The sequence below is a fragment of the Rhinoderma darwinii genome, chromosome 8, assembly GCF_050947455.1.
Source record: "Rhinoderma darwinii isolate aRhiDar2 chromosome 8, aRhiDar2.hap1, whole genome shotgun sequence".
Taxonomy (NCBI): Eukaryota; Metazoa; Chordata; class Amphibia; order Anura; family Rhinodermatidae; genus Rhinoderma; species Rhinoderma darwinii.
This window is the reverse complement of record NC_134694.1, coordinates 32,974,598-32,996,116: the sequence shown is the minus strand read 5'-3', so window position 1 is coordinate 32,996,116 and position 21,519 is coordinate 32,974,598. Positions and strand designations below refer to the sequence as shown.

The window sequence follows — 21,519 nt, the reverse complement described above, 5'->3', positions numbered from 1 at the left end:
ATACATAACTGCAGGGTAAGGGGGGGGGGACGGAAAGGGAGGAAAACAGGGATGAGATACATCAGATATATCTGGTACAATAGATTCAATAAGGCAACGGTAAACAAAAGGTGTATCTTATAATATATCATTGACTGAAGTAGGGTTGTCATGATACCAGAATTTGGACTTCGATACCGATACTTTTTGGTATCGAGTATCGCAATACTACATAACGATACTTTTGGTAACAATTTTAAAAAAAGTTCTTCCATTTTCTGATGTAAGGCACGTGGTATTATGAATTTTGACTCTCCATGTGCCTCAAATTAATAGTAATTAACCCCATCATGTTTCTCAGTCATAATGGACAACATTAGGTTAATGTGTGAGGTACATGATGGGGTTAATTACTATTAATGTGAGGAACATGGAGGTTCAAAATTTATAATACCTTGTGCCTCACAATAAGTGAAAGAAAGCAGTGTTCATTTTACAACAGTGTAAACATCATAAAATGACGCTATAAATTTATTACGGTTGCGACGATACCGAATGTGTATATTTTATGTATAGAGAATTATTTCAAGTTTTACAGTATAATAAAGGAACGTTAAATTAAAAAAAAAACAAAACACTAACTTTTTATTTTTAAACTTTAATGTACTGCCATATCTATATGCCAGTACATTAGGCTATGTACGGATAGTACACAGGAAGTTGTTAGGACATACCTATCTATGTATGCCCTAACAGGAAATATGGTCAGACAGCTCTGGGGTTCTTCAATAGACCCTGGGCTGTCTGCCCATATATGGTATGTCCCTCGATCGTGTCACAGGGATTCCCTGTGACGCGACTCAAGGGGCATCCCATTTAATTTACCCCTTGAATGCTGCGCTCAGCTTTAATCGCAGCATTCAGGGGAATAACGACGGAGATGAGATTTCTCTGATCTCCGCCGCAGGGCTGCGGCTGCGTAATACAATCAATGCCCTGCTCCTGACTATAATTGTGTGCGCGCAGTCAGCATAAGGTGATACGGCGGGCGCTGCACTAATGAGCAGCGGTGCAGGCACTGAAAACAGAACATAGGAGTGTTTTGCAGAGCGTACGCCATGTTCTCGGTCTTCAGTGCCGGCAATCATTAGTGCAATGCCGTCCGCATCACATCATGCTGACTGAGCGCGTACTTGTCAGGACTCAGGAGCGGGGCAATGGCTGTATTAGACAGCCGCAGCCCCGCTCGGTCTACATTCATATGTTACAATGCTAAGCTGTGGGGGTCGCACAGATTAGTATCAAAATACATGAAATAACAGTATTGACCCGTTTGAGGGTGCACAGTATCGAAGTTTCGATGCATAGTGCAACCCTAGACTGAAGCATATATAGGTACTAAACAGTCCAACTTATTGGTACATAACACAGACAACCCATATCTTAAGAGTAAGTGAAGGTGTGGGATATTTAAAGTATTTAACATATCTGTAACCCAGCGAATAGACCTTGGGCACCAGTTCTTAACCCCTTAAGGACCCAGCCTGTTTTGGCCTTCAGGACCCAGCCGATTTTTTCAAATCTGACATGTGTTACTTTATGTGGTAATAACGTTGGAATGCTTTTACCTATCCAAGCGATTCTGAGATTGTTTTCTCGTCACATGTTGTACTTTATGTTAGTGAAAAAATGTTGTCGATAATTTTGGTATTTATTTCTGAAAAACACCACAATTTAGAAAAAATTAGCAAAAATTAGCATTTTTCTAAATTTAAACGTATCTGCTTGTAAAACAGATAGTAATACCACACAAAATAGTTACTAGTTAACATTTCCTATATGTCTACTTTATGTTTGCATCGTTTTTTTGAACGTCCATTTATTTTTCTAGGACGTTACAAGGCTTAGAACTTTAGCAGCAATTTCTCATATTTTAAAGAAAATTTCAAAAGGCTATTTTTTCAGGGACCTGTTCAGTCTGAGGTGGCTTTGAGGGCCTTATATATTAGAAAATCCCCAGAAGTCACCCCATTTTGAAAACTGCACCCCTCAAAGTATTCGAATCAGCATTCACAAAGTGTTTTAACCCTTTAGGCGTTTCACAGGAATTAAAGCAAAGTAGAGGTGAAATGTACTAATTTTATTTTTTTGGCAGAAATTAATTTCTAATACATTTTTTTTTGTAACACAGAAGGTTTTACCAGAGAACTGCAACTCAATATTTATTGCCCAGATTCTGCAGTTTTTAGAAATATCCCATATGTGGCCCTAGTGTCCTAATGGACTGAAGCACCGGCCTCAGAAGCAAAGGAGCACCTAGTGGATTTTGGGCCTCCTTTTTTTTTTTTTAGAATATATTTTAGGCACAATGTCAGGTTTGAAGAGGTCTTGTGGTGCCAAAACAGTGGAAACACCCCAAAAGTTACCCCATTTTGGAAACTACACCCCTCAAGGAATTTATCTAGGTGTATAGTTACCATTTTGACCACACAGGTTTTTCACTAAATATATTGGAATTAGTCTGTAAAAATTAAAATCTACTTTTTTTCTGAAAAAACAGAAATTTTTAATATTTACGAGGAATAATGAAGAAAATCACCCCAACATTTGTAAAGCAATGTCTCCTGATTACAGAAATATCCCATATGTGGTAATAAACTGCTGATTGGACCCACAGCAGGGCTCAGAAGGGAAGGAGTGCCATTTGGATTTTGGAGCACGGATTTTGCTGGATTGGTTTTCGGTGCCATGTCGCGTTTGCAACGCCCTGGAGAGACCAAAACATGGGAAACTCTCCAAAAGTGACCCCATTTTGGAAACGACACCTCTCAAAGAATTTATCTAGGGGTATAGTTAGCATTTTGACCACACAGGTTTTTTGCAGAATTTAGTGGAATTAGTCAGTGAAAATGAAAATCTACTTTTTTTCTGAAAAAGCATAGAAATGTAAAATTTTTACAAGGAATAAAGGAAAAAAAGAACCACAACATTTGTAAAGCATTTTCTCCTGATTACGGCAATACCCCATATGTGGTAATAAACTGCTGATTGGACCCATGGCAGCGCTCAGAAGGGAAGTAGCGCCATTTGGATTTTGGAGCACGGATTTTGATGGATTGTTTTTCGGTGTCATGCCGACTTTGCAACGCCCTGGAGAGACCAAAACAGTGGAAGCCCCCCAAGTTACCCCATTTTGGAAACACCCCTCAAGGAATTTTTCTAGGGGTATAGTGAGAATATAGACTCCACGAGTCTTTTGCAGAATTTATTAGAATTAGGCAGAGAAAATTAATATCACAATTTTTTTCCACTAAAATGTTGAATTTTCTCATTTTCACAAGGGATAAAGGAGGAATAAACAACCAATTTTTGTAAAGCTATTTTTCCCGGGTACGGAAATACCCCACATGGGGTCATGCATTTTTTTCATTAGAAATGAATTAACCCTTTCAGGACTGATCCATTTTTTGCTTTCTTATTTTCGTTTTTCACTACCCGCCTTCCAAGAGCCATAACTTTTTTCTTTTTCCGTCAGTAGAGCGATGTGACGGCTTATTTCTTGCGGGAGGAATTTTAGTTTCTAGTGATACCATTTAAAGTGAAATAAAAAGTACTGGGAAGCTGAAAAAAAAATAGGAAAATATAGTAATATAGGAAAAAAATCTGATTCCATTTTTTTGGGTTTTCGTTTTTACAGCTTTCGCCGTGCAGTAAAAACGAAAACTACAGCGATTTGGGCGGTTTAAATTATTTACGTTTTTTACGGTGTTCACCGTGCGAGTTAAATAATGGTATATTGTAATAGTTTGGCCTTTTACGGACGTAGCGATATCAATTCTATTTATTTTTTTTACATTACTTTTGAAGAAAAATGGGAAAAGGTTTTTTTTTTGTAACTTTTTTTTCTTTCTCACTACTAATAACTTGAATTCTTCTACACATTTTATTAGTCGCCTTAGGGGACTTGTACCAGCGATCATTGGATCGCGGGTACAATATGCTGCAATACTAATGTTTTGCAGTATATTGTTATTTTTACAGGCTTCTGTAACCGCACGATCGCTGTTCCTGTCCGTTAGTCCCGGGTGTCAGCTGTAATACACAGCCGACACCCGCAGCGTATGGAGCGGGCTCAGCACGTGAGCCCGCTCCATACATCACCCCCGCACCATGACGTGCTATTAAGTCATAGTGCTCAAAGGGGTTAATGCACAGCGGATGGAGTGAATATTGCAATTTTGCACTGATGTGCCATTTTAGTGCATAATATGTTGTGCCCAGTTTGTGCCACTGAAGACAAATACCTCATAAAGCGTTAAGCGGGTTCTCCCGGGTATGATGATGCCATATATGTGGGCGCAAACTGCTGTTTGGGCACGCTGCAAGGCTCAGAAGGGAGGGACGTCATTTTGCCTTTGGAGCGCAGATTTTGCTTGGTAGTTTTTCTGTTTTGGGTTTTGCTGGTATTTCAGTTTATAATGTGGGGGGCATGTGTAATCTGTGCGGAGAACATCAGGGCATAATAAGAGGGTATAATAATGGGGTAAATAAATAATATTTCATAGATGTGTGGCCGGTGTCGCACTGAAAATGGTGTCGGATGTTACCCGCTTTTAGAACGCTCTGCTAATTTTGCATCGCCATATTCTGGGAGCCAGAACGTCTTTATTTTTTCACCACCGGAGCTGTGTGAGGGCTTATTTGTTGCGGGACAATCTGTACTTTTCATTGGTACCATTTTGGGATACATGTGATTTTTTTGATCACTTATTACATTTTTTTGCAAGCCGGGTGACCAAAAACAAGCAATTCTGACAATGTTTTTTAGTTTATTTTTTGCGGCGTTCACCGTGCACTATAAATGACCATTATATTTTATTCTGCAGGTCGGTACGATTACGGCTATACCATATGTATATAGTTTTTTTTTTATGTTTTGCAGCGTTTGCGCAATAAAATCACTTTTTTTATAAAATAATTTATTTTCTGTGTCACAATATTCTGAGAGCCGTAACTTTTTTATTTTTCAGTCAAAAAAGCGGTGTAAAGGCTTGTTTTTTGCGGGACGGGTTGTAGTTTTTATCTGTATTATTTTCGGGTTGATGCGACTTTTTGATCACTTTTTATTCTCTATTTTGGGAGGGGTGGTGACCAAAAAAATAGCGATTCTGGTGTCGTTTTTTATTGATTTTTTTCACGGTGCGGGAAAAATAACATAGTTTTATAGCTGGGGTCGTTACGAACGCGGTGATACCAGATATGTGTACTTTTTTTAACGTGTTCATTTTTTTCCTATAATGAAAGACTTATTATAGGAAAAAAATGAAGTGTTTGTTTATATAACTTATAACTTTTATTTTTACACTTTTTTTTAAAACATTTGTATTCTTTTTTTTACATTTTTCACTTGTCCCACTAGGGGACACTTAGACTTGCAGCTTTGATCGCTGCTAGAGTACATTACACTACACACGTAGTGTAATGCACTCCAACTGTCATTGTGACATAACTGTCACTGACAGGAAGCCTCGGAGGAGCGGCAGGAGGCTGCTCCTCCGAGGCTTCCGTACATGGCAACCCGGAGGTCATTATCTGACCTCCGATTGCCGTGACAAGCATCGGTAGCCCCCACGATCACTTCGTGGGGGCTGCCGATGTGCTTCAAACCACTTAAATGCGGCGACGGCAATCCGTCACCGCATTTATGGGGTTAATTGCAAAAATCAGCAGCGATGGTCCGCTGACCGGCAAGGCTGGAGTGTCAGCTGTCAGGGACAGCTGACCTCCCGGTTCCCGGACACTGTCAGTTAGGACAGTGTGCGCCGGGAACTACTCCGCAATAGTACGTCCTGATGCGGGAACTAACCCCTCTGCAGGACGTACTATTCCGGAGCAGCGCGGGAAGAGGTTAAGAAACAGAGTGCAAATTATTTTCCCAACTAGATATTTCCTGTAGCCTATGGATATCTTGTTTTTTTTTGAGCCATTGTTGGAACACTGGAGGAGTACTATCTAACCAGTAAAGCGAAAGAATTGCTTTCACCACAGCTAACAGATGGGTTAATAGATTAGTTTTGGTTGGGTGATATGTCTTGGAAGGTAAAGAAAGCAACACCATCTCAGCTGATAAGGGTGAAGCAAGTAAGCCAATGTTCCACATCTGTCCAATACGATTGGAAAGAAGGGCAAGTCCACCAAATGGAGAAGAGAGATGGTATTAGTATGCCATCTCCAACATAGGTCATTTATGATCTGTAAGGTTCAAGCGGTATAAGAATTTGAGATTTGTACCTCTAGAAAAAAAATGGAAAAGGAATTTTCTTGAAGTTAAATATAGCAAGAAAAACCATGAGCATTTTTCAACAGTAATTTAGAATCGGTTTCTGAAAAAGTGGTACCCAACTCCCCCTCCCAAGTCAAAAGGTACATCGGCTTCACAGGTTGCCGTTGCAGTTTAGAGATGGTTTGAAACGTATATTCTTATGCCCAAACCTAAATAACATTTTGTGTACTTGTATAGAGAGACAAAAAGGAAATACAAGTTTTCGCCAGATGAGCGAAATTTAGAGGTCGCTTTTCTAAAATCAATTTCCATTCTAAAGGAGTTGGGAGGTACTTTTGCTTAATAAACGTAACCATGGGGCAGCCTGGCGGTCCTTCCAAATATTTCAGTAGTACTCGAAATTCGGATCAGTAAAAAAGGTTATGACACTGGGGAGGGGGGGGAAAGAGACCTAACTGCGAGTTTAGTTTGCACCACATGGCAATAGTGTCACAAGTTGTATTGTTAATACTCTTTTGAGAAGTGTGAGGTGAAATATCAATCCATAGCAAATGTAACCGATGAGTGCCCAGAAAGGCAAGTTCAACATCAATACTTAAAGTCCTATAAGGGGAACTCACCAAGTCCAGCAATCTACCAAGTGGAAGTGCCATTTAGGATGTATATCTGGCAGATCCAAACCACTTAGGCCTGATGAGTAAATTATGAGCCAACCTTGGTAGTTTGTGGGTCCGCAGGTATTGAGAAAACAACTTTCAACATTATGGGAGGAGGTAGGAAGATGGATAGGGACCATACAGAATAGTAGGCATAATGTATGTATTTAATAAATGTTTGCGGCCCATTCAAGAAAGCATGGGTACATCATAAGATCGAAGTTGGGATTTCAATGAATATAAAAGGGGGTTGTTAATAAATGCATACAGACATTTAGGGTTACTGGCTAGCCAGATGCCCAAGTACTTGATTTTATGGTCAGGGTACCCATTTTAAGTGGGCTGCTTCAATGCAGCGAAAAGTTGAATTAGAGAGGGAAATGTTAAGTACTTCAGACTTAGAATAGTTGATTTTGAAAAGGTGTCAGAATTTTTCAAATGTGCATATTAAAGTGGGAAATTCTTGGAGAGGATTGGTGGCTAAAATCAATAAATCAGCTCTCTTATGAGCATTTCCATCTAAGGAGATACCACATATCTGAGAATCTTGTCGTATATATCGAATTATGGTTTCCATGACTATAATAAATAGGGAAGGGGAGAGTGGACACCCTCGTCTCGACTCAGAGATCGAGAAGTCTTTGGACAAGGTTTCATTTACACGGATTCTAGCAGATGAGTGGGAGTAGAGGGAGAACACCGCAGTCACAAATGGACTAGGAAATCCAAAGCGCTCTAGGGCTCTCTCCATATACAACCAACTAACCCTATCAAACGCTTTCTTAGCGTCTGTACTAAGAAATACAAATGGTATGTTCTTTACTCGAGCGTGATGGATCAAATGAAAAAATCTGGCAGAGTTGTCCCGTCCCTCCTGACCCTTAATAAAGCCAGTCTGTTCTTGATTAATGAGAAGAGGCAAAACGGGGCTTATTCTTCTGACTAAGACCTTGACCCAAAGCTTAACGTCTGCTTTAAGCAGCGAGATTGGCCTATAACTGCATAAACTCAGGTCTTTACCTTCCTTAGGAAGAATTGTTATGTTAGCGGATAGGGCCTGTTTTGGGAGAGAATCTCCTTTTAATAGACCATTAAATAAAAAGGAGACAAGGTGGGGTAGGAGGGGATCCACTAACTTCTAATAATGCATATACCACAAAGAGACAAATAAGAGCCTTTAACGCCAATGTATATAATATAAAAAGTTAAATCTTTATTATACAAACAATATACATACTAAAATAGCACAAGAACTACTCTAGTAAAAAAGCGGAGACCGCACCAAGTGTTGTAACTACCAATTTAACCAAGGGTAGCTGCATACATGTTAGAATGAGTATCAGATTCAAAATTAAGTATACCAATAATACACCATTAGTTCAGGGGTAAGGAAGGGAGAACAATGTCTCCATAGATAACAGGTTTGAGTGAAAGAAGGGTGCAGTATATATCGTACTAGATGGTAATTGAATCAAACAAAATGACTAAAATGCAGACTTACCCATAGATGGGATGAAGTGGTATGAAATGGGAGGTGTCCGCTCCGCAACATAGACCCCGACACGCGTTTCGCCACGTAGTGCTTCCTCAGGGGGATGTAGATTAATCATTAATCTACATCCCCCTGAGGAAGCACTACATGGCGAAACGCGCGTCAGGGTCTATGTTGCGGAGCGGACACCTCCCATTTCATACCACTTCATCCCATCTATGGGTAAGTCTGCATCTTAGTAATTTTGTTTGATTCAATTACCAGATAGTATGATATATACTGCACCCTTCTTTCACTCAAACCTGTTATCTATGGAGACATTGTTCTCCCTTCCTTACCCCTGAACTAATGGTGTATTATTGGTATACTTAATTTTGAATCTGATACTCATTCTAACATGTATGCAGCTACCCTTGGTTAAATTGGTAGTTACAACACTTGGTGCGGTCTCCGCTTTCTTACTAGAGTTCTTCTTGTGCTATTTTTTTTTTTTTTTAATCAGTTCAATTTTATTCAAAAAACCCCACATTATTACAGGTCATTGTACGTTCTCATACAGTGTATAAGCAAATTTCAACAGACCCAATTATTTACATCCAACCAAACATTCCCTTCCCCCCAACTCCCCCTTGTATCCCCCCAGCCGGTCTTCTCAGTACCACTTTTCCAATCCTCTCTCCTTCTCTTCCCCTTTTCCCTTCCCCATCTTACTCCTGCTCTCCGTATGTACCCCCCCGTCAGTGGCCCTATACCTGAACTTGTTGCCTTAGTGTCATTAGCTCCACAGAAGCATACCCAGATTGATCAATCCACCTAGCCCATTGTTTTTCAAACTTGACTTTGGACCCCCTCTTGGAGTATATCCTATATTCCATCAGAACCTGTGAGTTAAGTGCCCCTATGATTTCTTGTTTTGATGGTGGCTCCGCATCCAGCCAGTGCTTTGCTATTCCTTTCCTCACTTGATACAGTATTTTAGCAATTGCCAACCCTGACATCCTATCCCCCCCCAAATCTCCAACATACCCTAGCAGCATTACCACAGGATCCCATGGAATCTGTACCTCAAACACTCTCCCCACTAGCTCCGATATTTCCGTCCACAGACTCCCCAACCTCCCGCATGTCCAGAACATATGAAGGATGTCTGCTTTTTCCTCCGGGCACCTAGGGCACTTGGCATCCGCTCTTAATCCCATTTGTTTCAGCACCCACGGGGTCCTATACACCCTATGTATCAGAAACAACTGCGATCTTCGTTGTGCTACATTAATGGACAAAGTACATGTTGCTGCCAATACCGCCTCCCAGTGGTCTGTTGTAATAGGACCCACATCCCTCTCCCATACAGCTTTCACTGGTGCCATAGGGTCCCCCAGATGTTCCACCAATAACCTGCGATAAACCAATGAAATTAATCCTTTTGATGTAACTGCTTTTGCAATATGCTCCAACACCCCCGCGGCATGTATTGTCAGGTCCACGCTGACCGCTTGTGTCTGCACAGCGTGCCGAATCTGCAGGTACTGATAGAACATGCGGGAGTCCAGTTGAAACTCCTCCCTCATTTGCTGAAAAGATTTAAGTATGTCTCCCTCGTACAACTGGCTCAATCGTATTATGCCTCGCTGCTCCCACCCCTGCATCCCTTCCAATTTACCCAATTCCCCCAAATAAGCATTCCTCCAGAGTGGTGTATATTTAGTGCACTCTCCTATCCCCAGCAATTGCTTGCACTGCCACCACACCTTGTGTATGAGCAGCAGAGTGGGTCTGGTACTCGCCATCTGTTTATAGCTGTGCGCTTCCAGTCCTGCCAACGGGTTCTCCCCCCCCCCCAGATATGATAGGATGCGCGCACTGGACCCCCATGTCTCTTCCTGCTCCCACCCCCAAAAATGTTGACATTGGGCAGCTAAATAATACACCCAAGCATTGGGCACAGCCAGGCCCCCCTCCTCCTTTGGCAGCTGTAATTTCTCCAGTTTAATCCTAGGTACCCCCTTCTTCCATACTAGGTCCCTAAAAAGGTTATGCAATCTCCTGAACCAATATTTGGGGATCCATACCGGGGAGTTATGTAGGACATACAGCACCTGGGGCATAAGGATCATTTTAATCAGATTCGTCCTACCCAGAGCCGATAGCGGTAACTTATTCCACGCCTCTACTTTGGCTTTTATCGTTGTTAACAGTGGCATTACATTAAGGGACATATAATCCTGTGCTTTCGCCGTCACCCTAACCCCCAAATACTTAAACTCCGTGACCACAGGTACCTCCACCTCCTCTTCCCCATTCTGGATAACCCCCGGGTCCATGAGCATTAAAGCCGATTTTGACCAATTAATGAGTAGTCCTGAATATTTCCCAAACCGCTTAATTAGGGCCATCACTAACGGTAGTGTGCGCTCGGTGTCCGCCATGAATAACAGCATATCATCTGCGTATAGTGCAATTCTTTCCTCCACCCCCCCATATCTCAACCCCTGAATATGTTCATGTTGTCTCACTGCACACGCCAAGGGTTCCACCGCCAACGCGAACAACAATGGAGATAATGGACATCCCTGACGCGTTCCCCGCTCCAGCGCAAACCGATCCGATAGCACCCCATTCACCCTTATCTTTGCTGTCGGGGCTACATACAACAACTTTACCCATTTTATATAATTAGGGCCAAATCCCATTTTCTCCAGAACTGACCACAAATATTTCCACTCCACGCAATCGAATGCTTTAGCCGCATCTAAGGACATAATGGCTCTCCCCCCACGATTATCCGGCAGAACTTGTAAATTTAAGAACAGCCGTCTCAGATTCACCGCCGTCGATTTGGATGGCATAAAGCCGGCCTGATCTCCATGTACCACCCCAGCCACTACTTTAGCTAGTCTAAGCGCCAATACTTTCGCCATGATTTTAATATCCGCCGTTAGTAGGGAAACTGGTCTATAAGAGCCCGGGAGCTGGGGATCCTTCCCCTCTTTAGGCAGAACTACTATGGTCGCTTCATACATTGTTTCCGGAAGCCTCCCCCTATCAAAGCTATCTAAAAGAGTGGCCAATAACTGCGGTGCGAGCTCCTCCCCATATTCCTTAAAAACTTCCACCGGAAGACCATCCGGCCCCGGCGCCTTTTCACTGGCCAGTATCCCTATAGCCGCCTGGAGTTCCTCCAGAGATATGGGCTCCTCCAATTTCCCTCTCTCCTCCCCTCCCAACCTAGGAAGTTCTGTCTCCCCTATATACTCTTCCAGCCGCTGAGGTGTGTGCTCTGCCCTAGAGGCATACAAATTCGAGTAAAACTGCTGAAACACTTTCAAAATCTGTCCTGTATCCGTCTCCAACTTCCCCCCCCTCCCCCTTAATAGTGTGTATGTAGTTATTCTCCCTCTGAGCCTGCGCCATCCTTGCCAACAGCCGTCCAGTAGTTTCCCCCTCCTCATAATATTGGCGTTTTAAAAACATCCTTTTGTTATCTGCCCTCTCCAACTGATGCTGTTTTAACAACCGCTGCGCCTCCACCCAATGCTTCAGTGTGTCTGGTGTGTTATCTACTATATGTAGCCTTTCTGTCTCCGTTACCCTTTCCAACAGCGCTTCTCCTAACTGTCTAGACCGTGTTTTCACTGCTGAAATGTGCTGGATGAACACCCCTCTCAGCCACGCCTTCATCGCGTCCCACAGTATCGCTTGCGGTACCGTTCCCGAGTTGAACTGAAAGTATTCCTTTATGAGGTCTAAAATTTGTTTATCTATCAGCTTCAGCCAAAAGGCATTGAGTTTCCAGCACCCTTGCCCCCGCCCTGTCCTCCCCTCCGTCTCCACCTTCATTAACAAAGGAGAATGATCTGATAACGCTCTTTGCAAGTATTCTATCTGGGCTACAAATGGTACCGCTGCCGGAGAGCACAAGATTAGGTCTATCCTGGATAAAGACTGATATGTGGAAGACGCACAAGAATACTGATAGCTATTTGGATGTTTATCCCTCCATATGTCCCGCCAACCCATTTCAGCAACAAGATGGCCAAACGCTGTTAAACCTCCCCCTCTCATGCCGAATTTATCCATATTGGTATTCAATACTGCATTAAAATCCCCCATCACTAGTAACGGCACCTCCGGGTATCTAGCCAGTTCCTCCACCACTTTCTTGATACATCCGCTAGAAAATGGAGGGGGAACATACAACACCACCAACACACAAGTCCAATGATACATCGTACAGTGCACCCCCACATACCGCCCCTCCCCATCCTGGAAGGAGTCGTGACATATAAATGGCACTGCCCTATGTATGAGAAGACTCACCCCCCTTGAATATGTAGTATGGTAAGAATAAAAACTATGGCCTACCCAGGCCCTATGCAACATGGAAACTGAATCCCTAGTCATATGCGTCTCCTGCAATCCTATCACCCTCGACTCCTGTTTCCTAATAAAATCAAATACCGCCTGTCGTTTTCTGGCTTCCCGCAGGCCCCGTACATTCCAGGACAAACAATTAAGTGATCCCATCATCCCTCAACATATCCCAACACATCCTTTCCTGTTCTCGTAATTGTACATATCTGACCGGCTGGGTCTTCTTTCCCTCCCTCCCTCCCCTCCCCCCCCCCCTGCAACCTCCCCCGTAAACCTACCCCTTTCCAAGGGTTGGGGCGACAGAACGTATCTGCCATTACCCATAACAAGCGTCGGCAGGTCAACTCCGCCCACCGTACATTCAACAATACCATAACTCGCTATGCACTTTTCCCGCTTAACTGACCATCCCTCCCGCTGCCATTTTCTTGCAAATAAACTACCATCCCTTCAACATATCGGTACCCCTCAATGTCCATAAACACATTCCTCCTCTTCCGGTCTTCCGCGTTCACCGCAACTATGCCCTCCAGCTCCAAGTCCAAACATGACCAGGAACCCTCAATGCCATATCTTGCAACTTTTTACGACACCTGGTTCAGTCCTGCAACCCCAGCCTCCTTTTGTCAGCCGGTCTGTTCCGGATCAACGCCGTCCCTCTGCCGGTCTCAGCTGACTTTCATGGGTATCCAACCATCTAACCGCTTCCCTCGGTGTCTCGAAAAAGGAAGTTGTGCCCAGCGCCACCACTCTCAGACGGGCAGGATACATCATGGAATATTGCACTTGTAACGCCCTTAGGCGTCTCTTTATATCCATAAACTGTGATCTTTTCCGTTGTACTTCCATAGAGAAATCCGGGAAGAAGGACACTTTCACCCCATTAAAGGAGATGTCTTGACGTTCTCTAGCTTTCCTCAGGATCTTGTCTCTATCTTTATAATGTAGAATCTTTATCAGCACCGGTCTCGGCGGCCTTCCCGGAGGGCCAGGTCTGGTCGGCACCCTGTGCGCTCTCTCCACCGCAAATAAAGGGGTCAATTCCTCTCTGCCAAATGTGTCTATCAGCCACTTTTCAAAGAAGTCATCCGGATTCGTTCCCTCCACTCTCTCCGGAACCCCCACCAGGCGAACGTTATTCCGTCTCAGCCGATTTTCCATATCGTCTGTCTTAGCCAGCAATGTCGCCACTGCCTGCGAGTGTGCCTGCACATCCTGCTTTATATGAGGAATCGCATCCTCCATGTCTGAGACTCTCCCTTCCACGGCAGTGGTGCGTTCCGCAACTTTCTGCAAATCATTCCTGAGCAGCAAAATGTCCTCCTTCAATCCACCCATCTGGCTTGCTAAGGTATTAAGGACCATAGAATTTTGCTTCACCGCTGCCAAAATGTCCTTTAGGGAGGGTTCCTCCTTCCTCACTCCACTTTTCCCTCCAGCACCTGGCTGATCCTGCATGGCGCCACTCATCTCCTCCTCCTCCTCACTTCTCATGTCCCCCGCCAAAGGAGAGTACCTGGATCCATAAGATGGGCCTCCAACTGCCTGCTCTCCAGCCGTCTTTCGCTGCTGTGCAGCCGCCCCCCCTGCTCTCGGCGTGCGGGCGAACCTCTCCAGCTTTTCCACAACTTCCTGCCGGAGGCCTCTATTGCGGCCTTCCTTCTCCTCGGCGCCATCTTGAGCGCGGGACCCGGGACTCGCTGGCGGCGACTTCTGCTTCTTGGAGCGCGTCATTATGGCCGGGTACTCGTGCTCCTCCACCTCCAGCCTCTGGTAAGACCCTGGGGAAGCTATTTTCCCCGAATTTTACGGGATATATGGACCTTATAGGATGAGTACAGCAGGAGCTCCGGTCACACACGTCCTCTCACATTCACCGCTAGGCCACGCCCCCCTTCTTGTGCTATTTTAGTATGTATATTGTTTGTATAATAAAGATTTAACTTTTTATATTATATACATTGGCGTTAAAGGCTCTTATTTGTCTCTTTGTGGTATATGAATTATCATGGAGCTGCCTAGATGATATGGGGGGACAGTTGTGGTTTAAACAGTTCCCAGCCCGTGTTACAAATTTGTTTGGAGTCTATATACTGATTCTAACTTCTAATAATGTATTATGGCCAGACCATCGGGTCCGGGACTCTTCCCATTAGGTATAGATCTGAGGGTATCTAATACCTCTTGTGGGGAAATCAGCTTACTAAGAGTTTCTTTATTTTCAGAGGTGAGTTGAGGCAAATGCAGTGTGATGGGGAATTTTGTAATTGCCTGGGGACTATCAGAAGGATAAGTATTTGAGAAACTGTTAGATAAATTATATAATGGAGTAATAGTTTCAAAAAGCATCAGTTATGTCAGAAGTGGACGTCACAGTATGGCTATGTTGCAGCGGACACCCCAATCTATAGGCAGGAACCGGAGCTAGCTCAGATTCCTACCATTAACCCCTCGATGCAGCGATCCAATCCGATCGCCGCATCAAAGTGGTTTGTATCAAATCGGCAGCCTGCCGAGCGATGGCAAGGCTGGCGACTGCTACTATGGCAACAGGAGGCCTAACAATGGCTTCCCATCTGCCATTACGGAAGCCGATTAGGCCCCGTCCAGAGTCGGAGGCTGAACGGCTTGCTGTCAGTGAACGGACAGTTCTAATACATTGCACTACATAGGTAGTGCAATGTATTAGAACAAACAAACAAACAACAGTTGGACCTTCAAGTCCCCTAGTGGGACTAAAGTGTAAAAAAAATAAAAAAATTAAAAAAAAGTGTCAAAAGTAAAAATAAAAGTTGTAAAAAAATACTATAAGTTTCAAGTAATAACATAAAACACAATCGCCCTTTTTCCCTTAAGTCATTTATTATTGGAAAAAATAATAAAGCCATACATAATTTGGTATCGCTGCGACTGTAACGACCTGAACTATAAAAATATTTTATTTATTCCGCACAGTGAACGCCATAAAAAAACCACTGACATAATTGCTATTTTTTGGTCACTTTGTCTTCCAAAAATTAAAATAAAAAGTGATGAAAAAGTGACCAAAAATGGTACCTATAAAAACTATAACTCGTCTCGCAAAAAACAAGCCCTCATACAGCTCAGTCGATGAAAAAATTAGAACATTCATGGCTCTCACAACTTGGCGACAGAAAAAAAAAAAAGTTGTAAAACATAAGTTCTATAAATTAGGTATCGCCAGAATCGGACTGACCCGCAGAATAAAGGTAACATGTAATTTATAACGCATGGTGAACGCTGTATAAAAAAAAAAAAAAAAAAAAAAAATGCCGGAATTGCTGTTTTTTTGTCACCTTGCCTCCCAAAAAAAAAAAAAGGATAAAGTGATCTAAAAGTCGCATGTACCACAAAATGGTACCAATAAAAAGAACAGCTCGTCTCGCAAAAAAAAAAAAAACACAGGCAGCCTTCATACCACTACGTCTATGAAAAAATAAAATTAGTTAAGGCTTCAATAAGTCAGGAAAGAAAAAATATGCAGTTGTACCGACCCGAGGGGAACATTTCTTCTGTTTCAAGTGGCGAATTATCAAGGCCCCTAAAATTAGGGAACCAGGAAGGGAAGGGCCCAAACATATCTGCTGAAAGCGAGGGTGCCCACATTATACCAGGACAACACTTTCCCAGCAAAATTGCCCAAACTGCAAAGATGCCGAGTGTGGACCAAAAGGGGAATAAGTAAGGATCATTTATTAGTGAGACACCGGCCTGTGCAGAAAGGATTGTGTCACAGCGTAACAAATATCTATGGATTATTTTGTTTTGTTTTTTTTTGTTACCCCATTATTATACCACCTGACTATGCCCCTTATATACTCCGCCCGGCTTACATGTACCCCCACATTATAAACGGAAACACCAGTAAGACTCCAAACAAAACTACTACCAAGCAAAATCCACGCTCCAAATGCCAAATGGCGCTCCCTCCCTTCTGAACCCTACAGTGTGCCCAAACAGCAGTTTACTTCCACACAAATGGCATCGCCATACCCGGGAGAACCCTTTTATCAATTTTTGGGGTGTGTATCTCCCGTGGCACAAGCTGGGCACTACATATTTGCCACTGAAATAGAATATCTAGGGAAAAATTCAAATTTTTACTTTGAACCTTCCGCAGCGCAATCATTCATGGAAAAGGCCTGTGGGTGAAAATGCTCACTACACCCCTTAATAAATTCCTTGACGGGTGCAGTTTCCAAAATGGGGTCACTTCTCAGCAGTTTTTATTATTTCACATCAGAGCCTCTGCAATTGTGACCCAATACTTTGTAAATTGCCAAATTAGGCCTTAATTTTCCATGGTGATCTTTCACTCCTGAGCCTAGTCGAATGTCCAGGCAACAGATTAGCGCGACACATAGGGTTTTTCTAAAACCGGGTAACACAGCATAGTAAGAGAGCGGTCTTGTTATGGTGGCACAAGCTGGACACCAGATATTGGCATATCTATGGGGAAAAAAAACCAAAACATTTTCACTCGAGTGCACACCAATTTCTGCCAGAGAAGTTGCTTTGCAAATGTTGGGGTTCTTTTATTCCTTTATTTGTTGAGAAAACGAAAAATTTTGAGCTAAAGCTACGTCTTATTAGAAAAAAAGGATTTTTTTTTTATCTTCACTGCCCAATTCTAATAACATCTATGAAACACCTGTGGGGTAAAAAAATTCTTACTACACCCCTAGATGGATTCTTCAAGAGGAGTACTTTCCTAAATGGAGTCACTTTTTTGGTCCCTTAGGGGCTTTGCAAATGCGACGTGGTCTCCGCAAACCATTCCTGCTAAATTTGAGCTCCAAAAGCCAAATGGCGCTCTTTCCCTTCTAAGCCCTGCCGTGTGTCCAAACTGCCGTTTATGACCACATGTGGGGTACTGTTTAACTCTGAAGAAATTGCTTTACAAATGTAGTGGTGCATTTTCTCCTTTAGTCCTTGTGGAAATTAGAAAAAAATTAGCTAAACCTACATTTTCTTTGAAAGAATGTAGATTTTCATTTTCACAGCCTACTTCCAATAATTTCTACAAAAAACTTGCGGGGTCAAAATGCTCACTATACCCCTAGATAATTTCCTCAAGGGGTGTAGTTTCCAAAATGGGATTTCCACTGTTTTGGCACCGCAAAAGCCCTTCAAACCTGACATGGTGCCTAAAATATTTTCTAATAAAAAGGAGGCCCCAAAATCCTCTAGGTGCTCCTTTGCTTCTGAGGCCGGTGCTTCAGTCAATAAGTGCACTAGGTCCACATGTGGGGTATTTCTAAAAACTGCAGAACCTGGGCAATAGATATTGAGTTGCGTTTCTCTGGTAAAACGGTGTTACAAAAAAAAAAAGAGTTTAATTAATTTCTGCAAAAAAACAAAACAAAACATTGCCTTAATTCGTGTGAAACGTCTAAAGGGTTAAGAAACTTTCTAAACGCTGTTTTGAATACTTTGAGGGGTAAAGTTTTTAAAATGGGGGTGACTTATTGGGGGTTTCTAATATATAAGGCGCTAAAATCCGCTTCACAACTGAACTGGCCGCTGTAAAAATAGCCTTTTGAAATGTTCTTGAAAATGTGAGAAATTGCTGCTAAAGTTCTAAGCCGTGTAACGTCCTAGAAAAATAAAAGAATGTTCAAAAAACGATGCCAATCTAAAGTAGACATATGGGGGGATGTTAATTAGTAACTATTTTGTGTGGTATTACTATCTGTCTTACAAGAAGATACATTTAAATAAAAAATACAAAATTTTTGCAATTTTTCGCTACATTTTGGTGTTTATCACAAATAAATACTATGTTACTGCCAAAATATGCTCAATACATTAAGTCCAATGTGTCACGAGAAAACAATCTCAGAATCGCTTGGATAGGTAAAAGAATTCCAAAGTTATTACCACAAAGTGACACGTCAGATTTGAAAAAATTGGCTGTTTCCTGAAGGCCAAAACAGGCTGCGTCCTTAAGTGGTTAAAGGGGGCAGTGGTGCAATACTTTGCTCGTACGAATGCCGCGGTGCCTTTAAACAGCTGATGGGCGTGTGTGGCGACAGTCGGAACCCCACGATCTAATACGGATGGCCTATCCTAAGGATAGCCCCTTTAACATCATATTGTCTTGTAAAATCGGTTTACATTTTTCCTGACTTTGCTTTTAGGTTTCACATGCACATTATGTAGAGCGGTGTGTCTGTTATCAGTTTTACATTACAGCGACTGTCCAGTCATGAGCTCAAAAATAATATGGCAATCAGTACCTATAGGGCAGGGGTCAGGAACCTTTTTGGCTAAGAGAGCCGTAAACGCCACATATTTTGAAATATAATTCCGCGAGAGCCGTACAATATGTTTAAAGGGCCATTGACAGATCAATCGCTCCAATGTTCACTTAGTACAGCAAGGAATGCTCCTCCCTGCTGTATAAAGCCACAACTGGACTGAAACAATGGTAATTAGCAGTAAAAAAATTAAATAAATAACTTACATTGTGAGCTTGCGATGCATGACATCAGTCCAGCAGTCTGGCTTCTTCTTTTTCCTGCGCATGACTGGAAGCTGGCATTCTTCCCACCTGATGTTGAGAGAATGCCAGCTTTGAGGCATTCGCAGAAGAAAGAAGCTGGAATGTTGGACATGTCACACAACGCATTGTCAGTTATGTCAATTATCTATTTTATTATTTTACAGCGAATTATTGTTTAGGTCCAGCGGTGGCTTAGTGCAGCAGAGAGGAACACTCCTTTGTGTACTAAGTGACCGCTGGAGCAATTGTATCTGTCAGTGGCCCTTTTAAAAGTGTTGGTCTTACAGAAAATGAACAAAAAAGAGAGGCTCAGACCCATAGGGAACTAAAGCATTTACTACTTAAAGTGGTACATACAAGCAGGCACACCCAGCGTAATAAATAATTGAACTTTATTAAATAGTCTCACTGTACATAAAGTGCACACATTGACTTGTATTTAATTTTAAAGAACAACAAATCTCCGAACTCTTTTTTTTATAACATAATAACGTTTTAATGCTGTTGCTAACCAACGACGAATAGAATACTTCCTACCGTTAACGTCCAAGGGAGACACAAGGGAGGAGGCAGATGCCGCTTCACTAGGGGACGCAGGTGCGTGCTTGCAGACGGCGCGGCTATGCAGGGAGTTATGGGAAATGTAGTCCATGCTCCCTGCCGCTCACCACTGCCGCCAATGCTTATCAGGCCATCAAAGAACTACCAATATCAGCGTGCACCGCGGCCTGATGGAGCGCGGTGCACGGGCTGATGGAGCGCGGTGCATGCATCCTTCCCATAGACAGGTAGGAGCCCTGTCTGCGAGCCAGATACGGCCATCAAAAGAGCCATATCTGGCTCGCGAGCCATAGGTTCCCGACCCCTGCTATAGGGGATGCTTACCTGCTGTTAATTGTCCGCAGTGCTTGATTTGTTTTTTTACCAGCTCCATTAGTGTAAAGGTGTGATCTGTGACTACAGCTTAGCTACAGTACCTACAGATAGTCTGAGATACACCTCCTGTCTCATCATTGGTTTAGACCACCACTCTCCCTTCCCCCCTGCAGTTCTGCCTCCTCAGATTGGCTGCGGTGTATAAACACAAGACTATCCGACGCTCACCAGGAAAGTTATTGTAGAGAGTGGATTTCTATACATTATAAATACAGACTACTAAACCGCCAGTGAGAAAAAGATCACTAGGATACCGCTGCACATACTGTAGGGGTGCCTGTAGCAGATCGCTTTAAAACGGACAAAAAAAAAAAGACTTAAACTTACTTGTAGATAATCCTGTGCGTGTACAACGGTGTTTAAAAAGGCCTCTGCGTCCTGTTTATTGTGTTTCTGCCCACTGTACCAGGCACATTCTGAAAAGAAGTAGAATTCTTTATTCAGATCAATTAGGTAAAACCAAGGACTAATAGTCTCAAACATAAAAAATTTACTGTGTCACATTTCAACAAAAAAATTCAAGCCATTTTGGTCAGTGTGTTATATGGGAAAGGTTTAGATTACCAGAATAACGGCTTTATAGCTTAATGAGTTTACAGCGACCATAGCAACAGAATAATGTACCAAAGAATCATCAAATATATTTCCTGGAGAAACAGACTAACAAGGGGTGCGGGTTAAAGGAAATTGTTAACTGCATCTCTCAATGCAAAAAAATAGTACTGAAATCTGGTCGCAGCATCCCCTTTTATCAGAGCAGAAAACGGCCCTGACTTCAGAATAAGCGGCCATGTGTGCGTACATGAGGAACGACGCCATTTCTGGCCATTATATGACTTGTATGCGGCAATATTACCAGTTCTCCCCTCCGCAGGCTCTCTCGCTCTCTAAATAAGGGGATGTTCACACAGTTATTTTGCAGGCAGAAAAATCAGCCTCAAAATTCCTTCAGTAATTGACTGCACTTCCTTTGCCGCGTTTTTTCGGCATAGGCCATTGCTGTGGGGGGGGGGGCACTGCGAAAAATGCTTTCTCTGCCTCCCATTGATTTGAGGTTGGAGGCGGAACAGAAAGAGCATGGCGCTCTTTTTTTTACCACGAGCAGCTAAAAACCGCCGTGTGGAAAATCACCTCTGTCTCTCATTGAAGTCAATGGGAGGCGGTTTCTGATGATTTTTTGCTGCTGATTCCGACACCGTTTCCAGGTCAAAATCAGCGTAAAAATACTCAGTGTGAACTGGGCCTAACAGTTCAGGTTCCATATGAACCAAATTCA

The 21,519-nt window shown here is 42.8% G+C and overlaps 1 protein-coding gene across 1 annotated transcript in view; it reads right to left on the bottom strand.

Annotated features, from left to right (window-relative positions):
• CENPI (centromere protein I) overlaps positions 1 to 21,519 on the bottom strand; it is a 161,959-nt gene that overhangs the window by 70,158 nt on the left and 70,282 nt on the right. Inside the window, exon 12 of the mRNA XM_075834239.1 lies at positions 20,571 to 20,659. Within this exon, the coding sequence (XP_075690354.1) occupies positions 20,571 to 20,659 (89 nt within the window). The remainder of the gene's footprint in view (positions 1 to 20,570; positions 20,660 to 21,519) is intronic.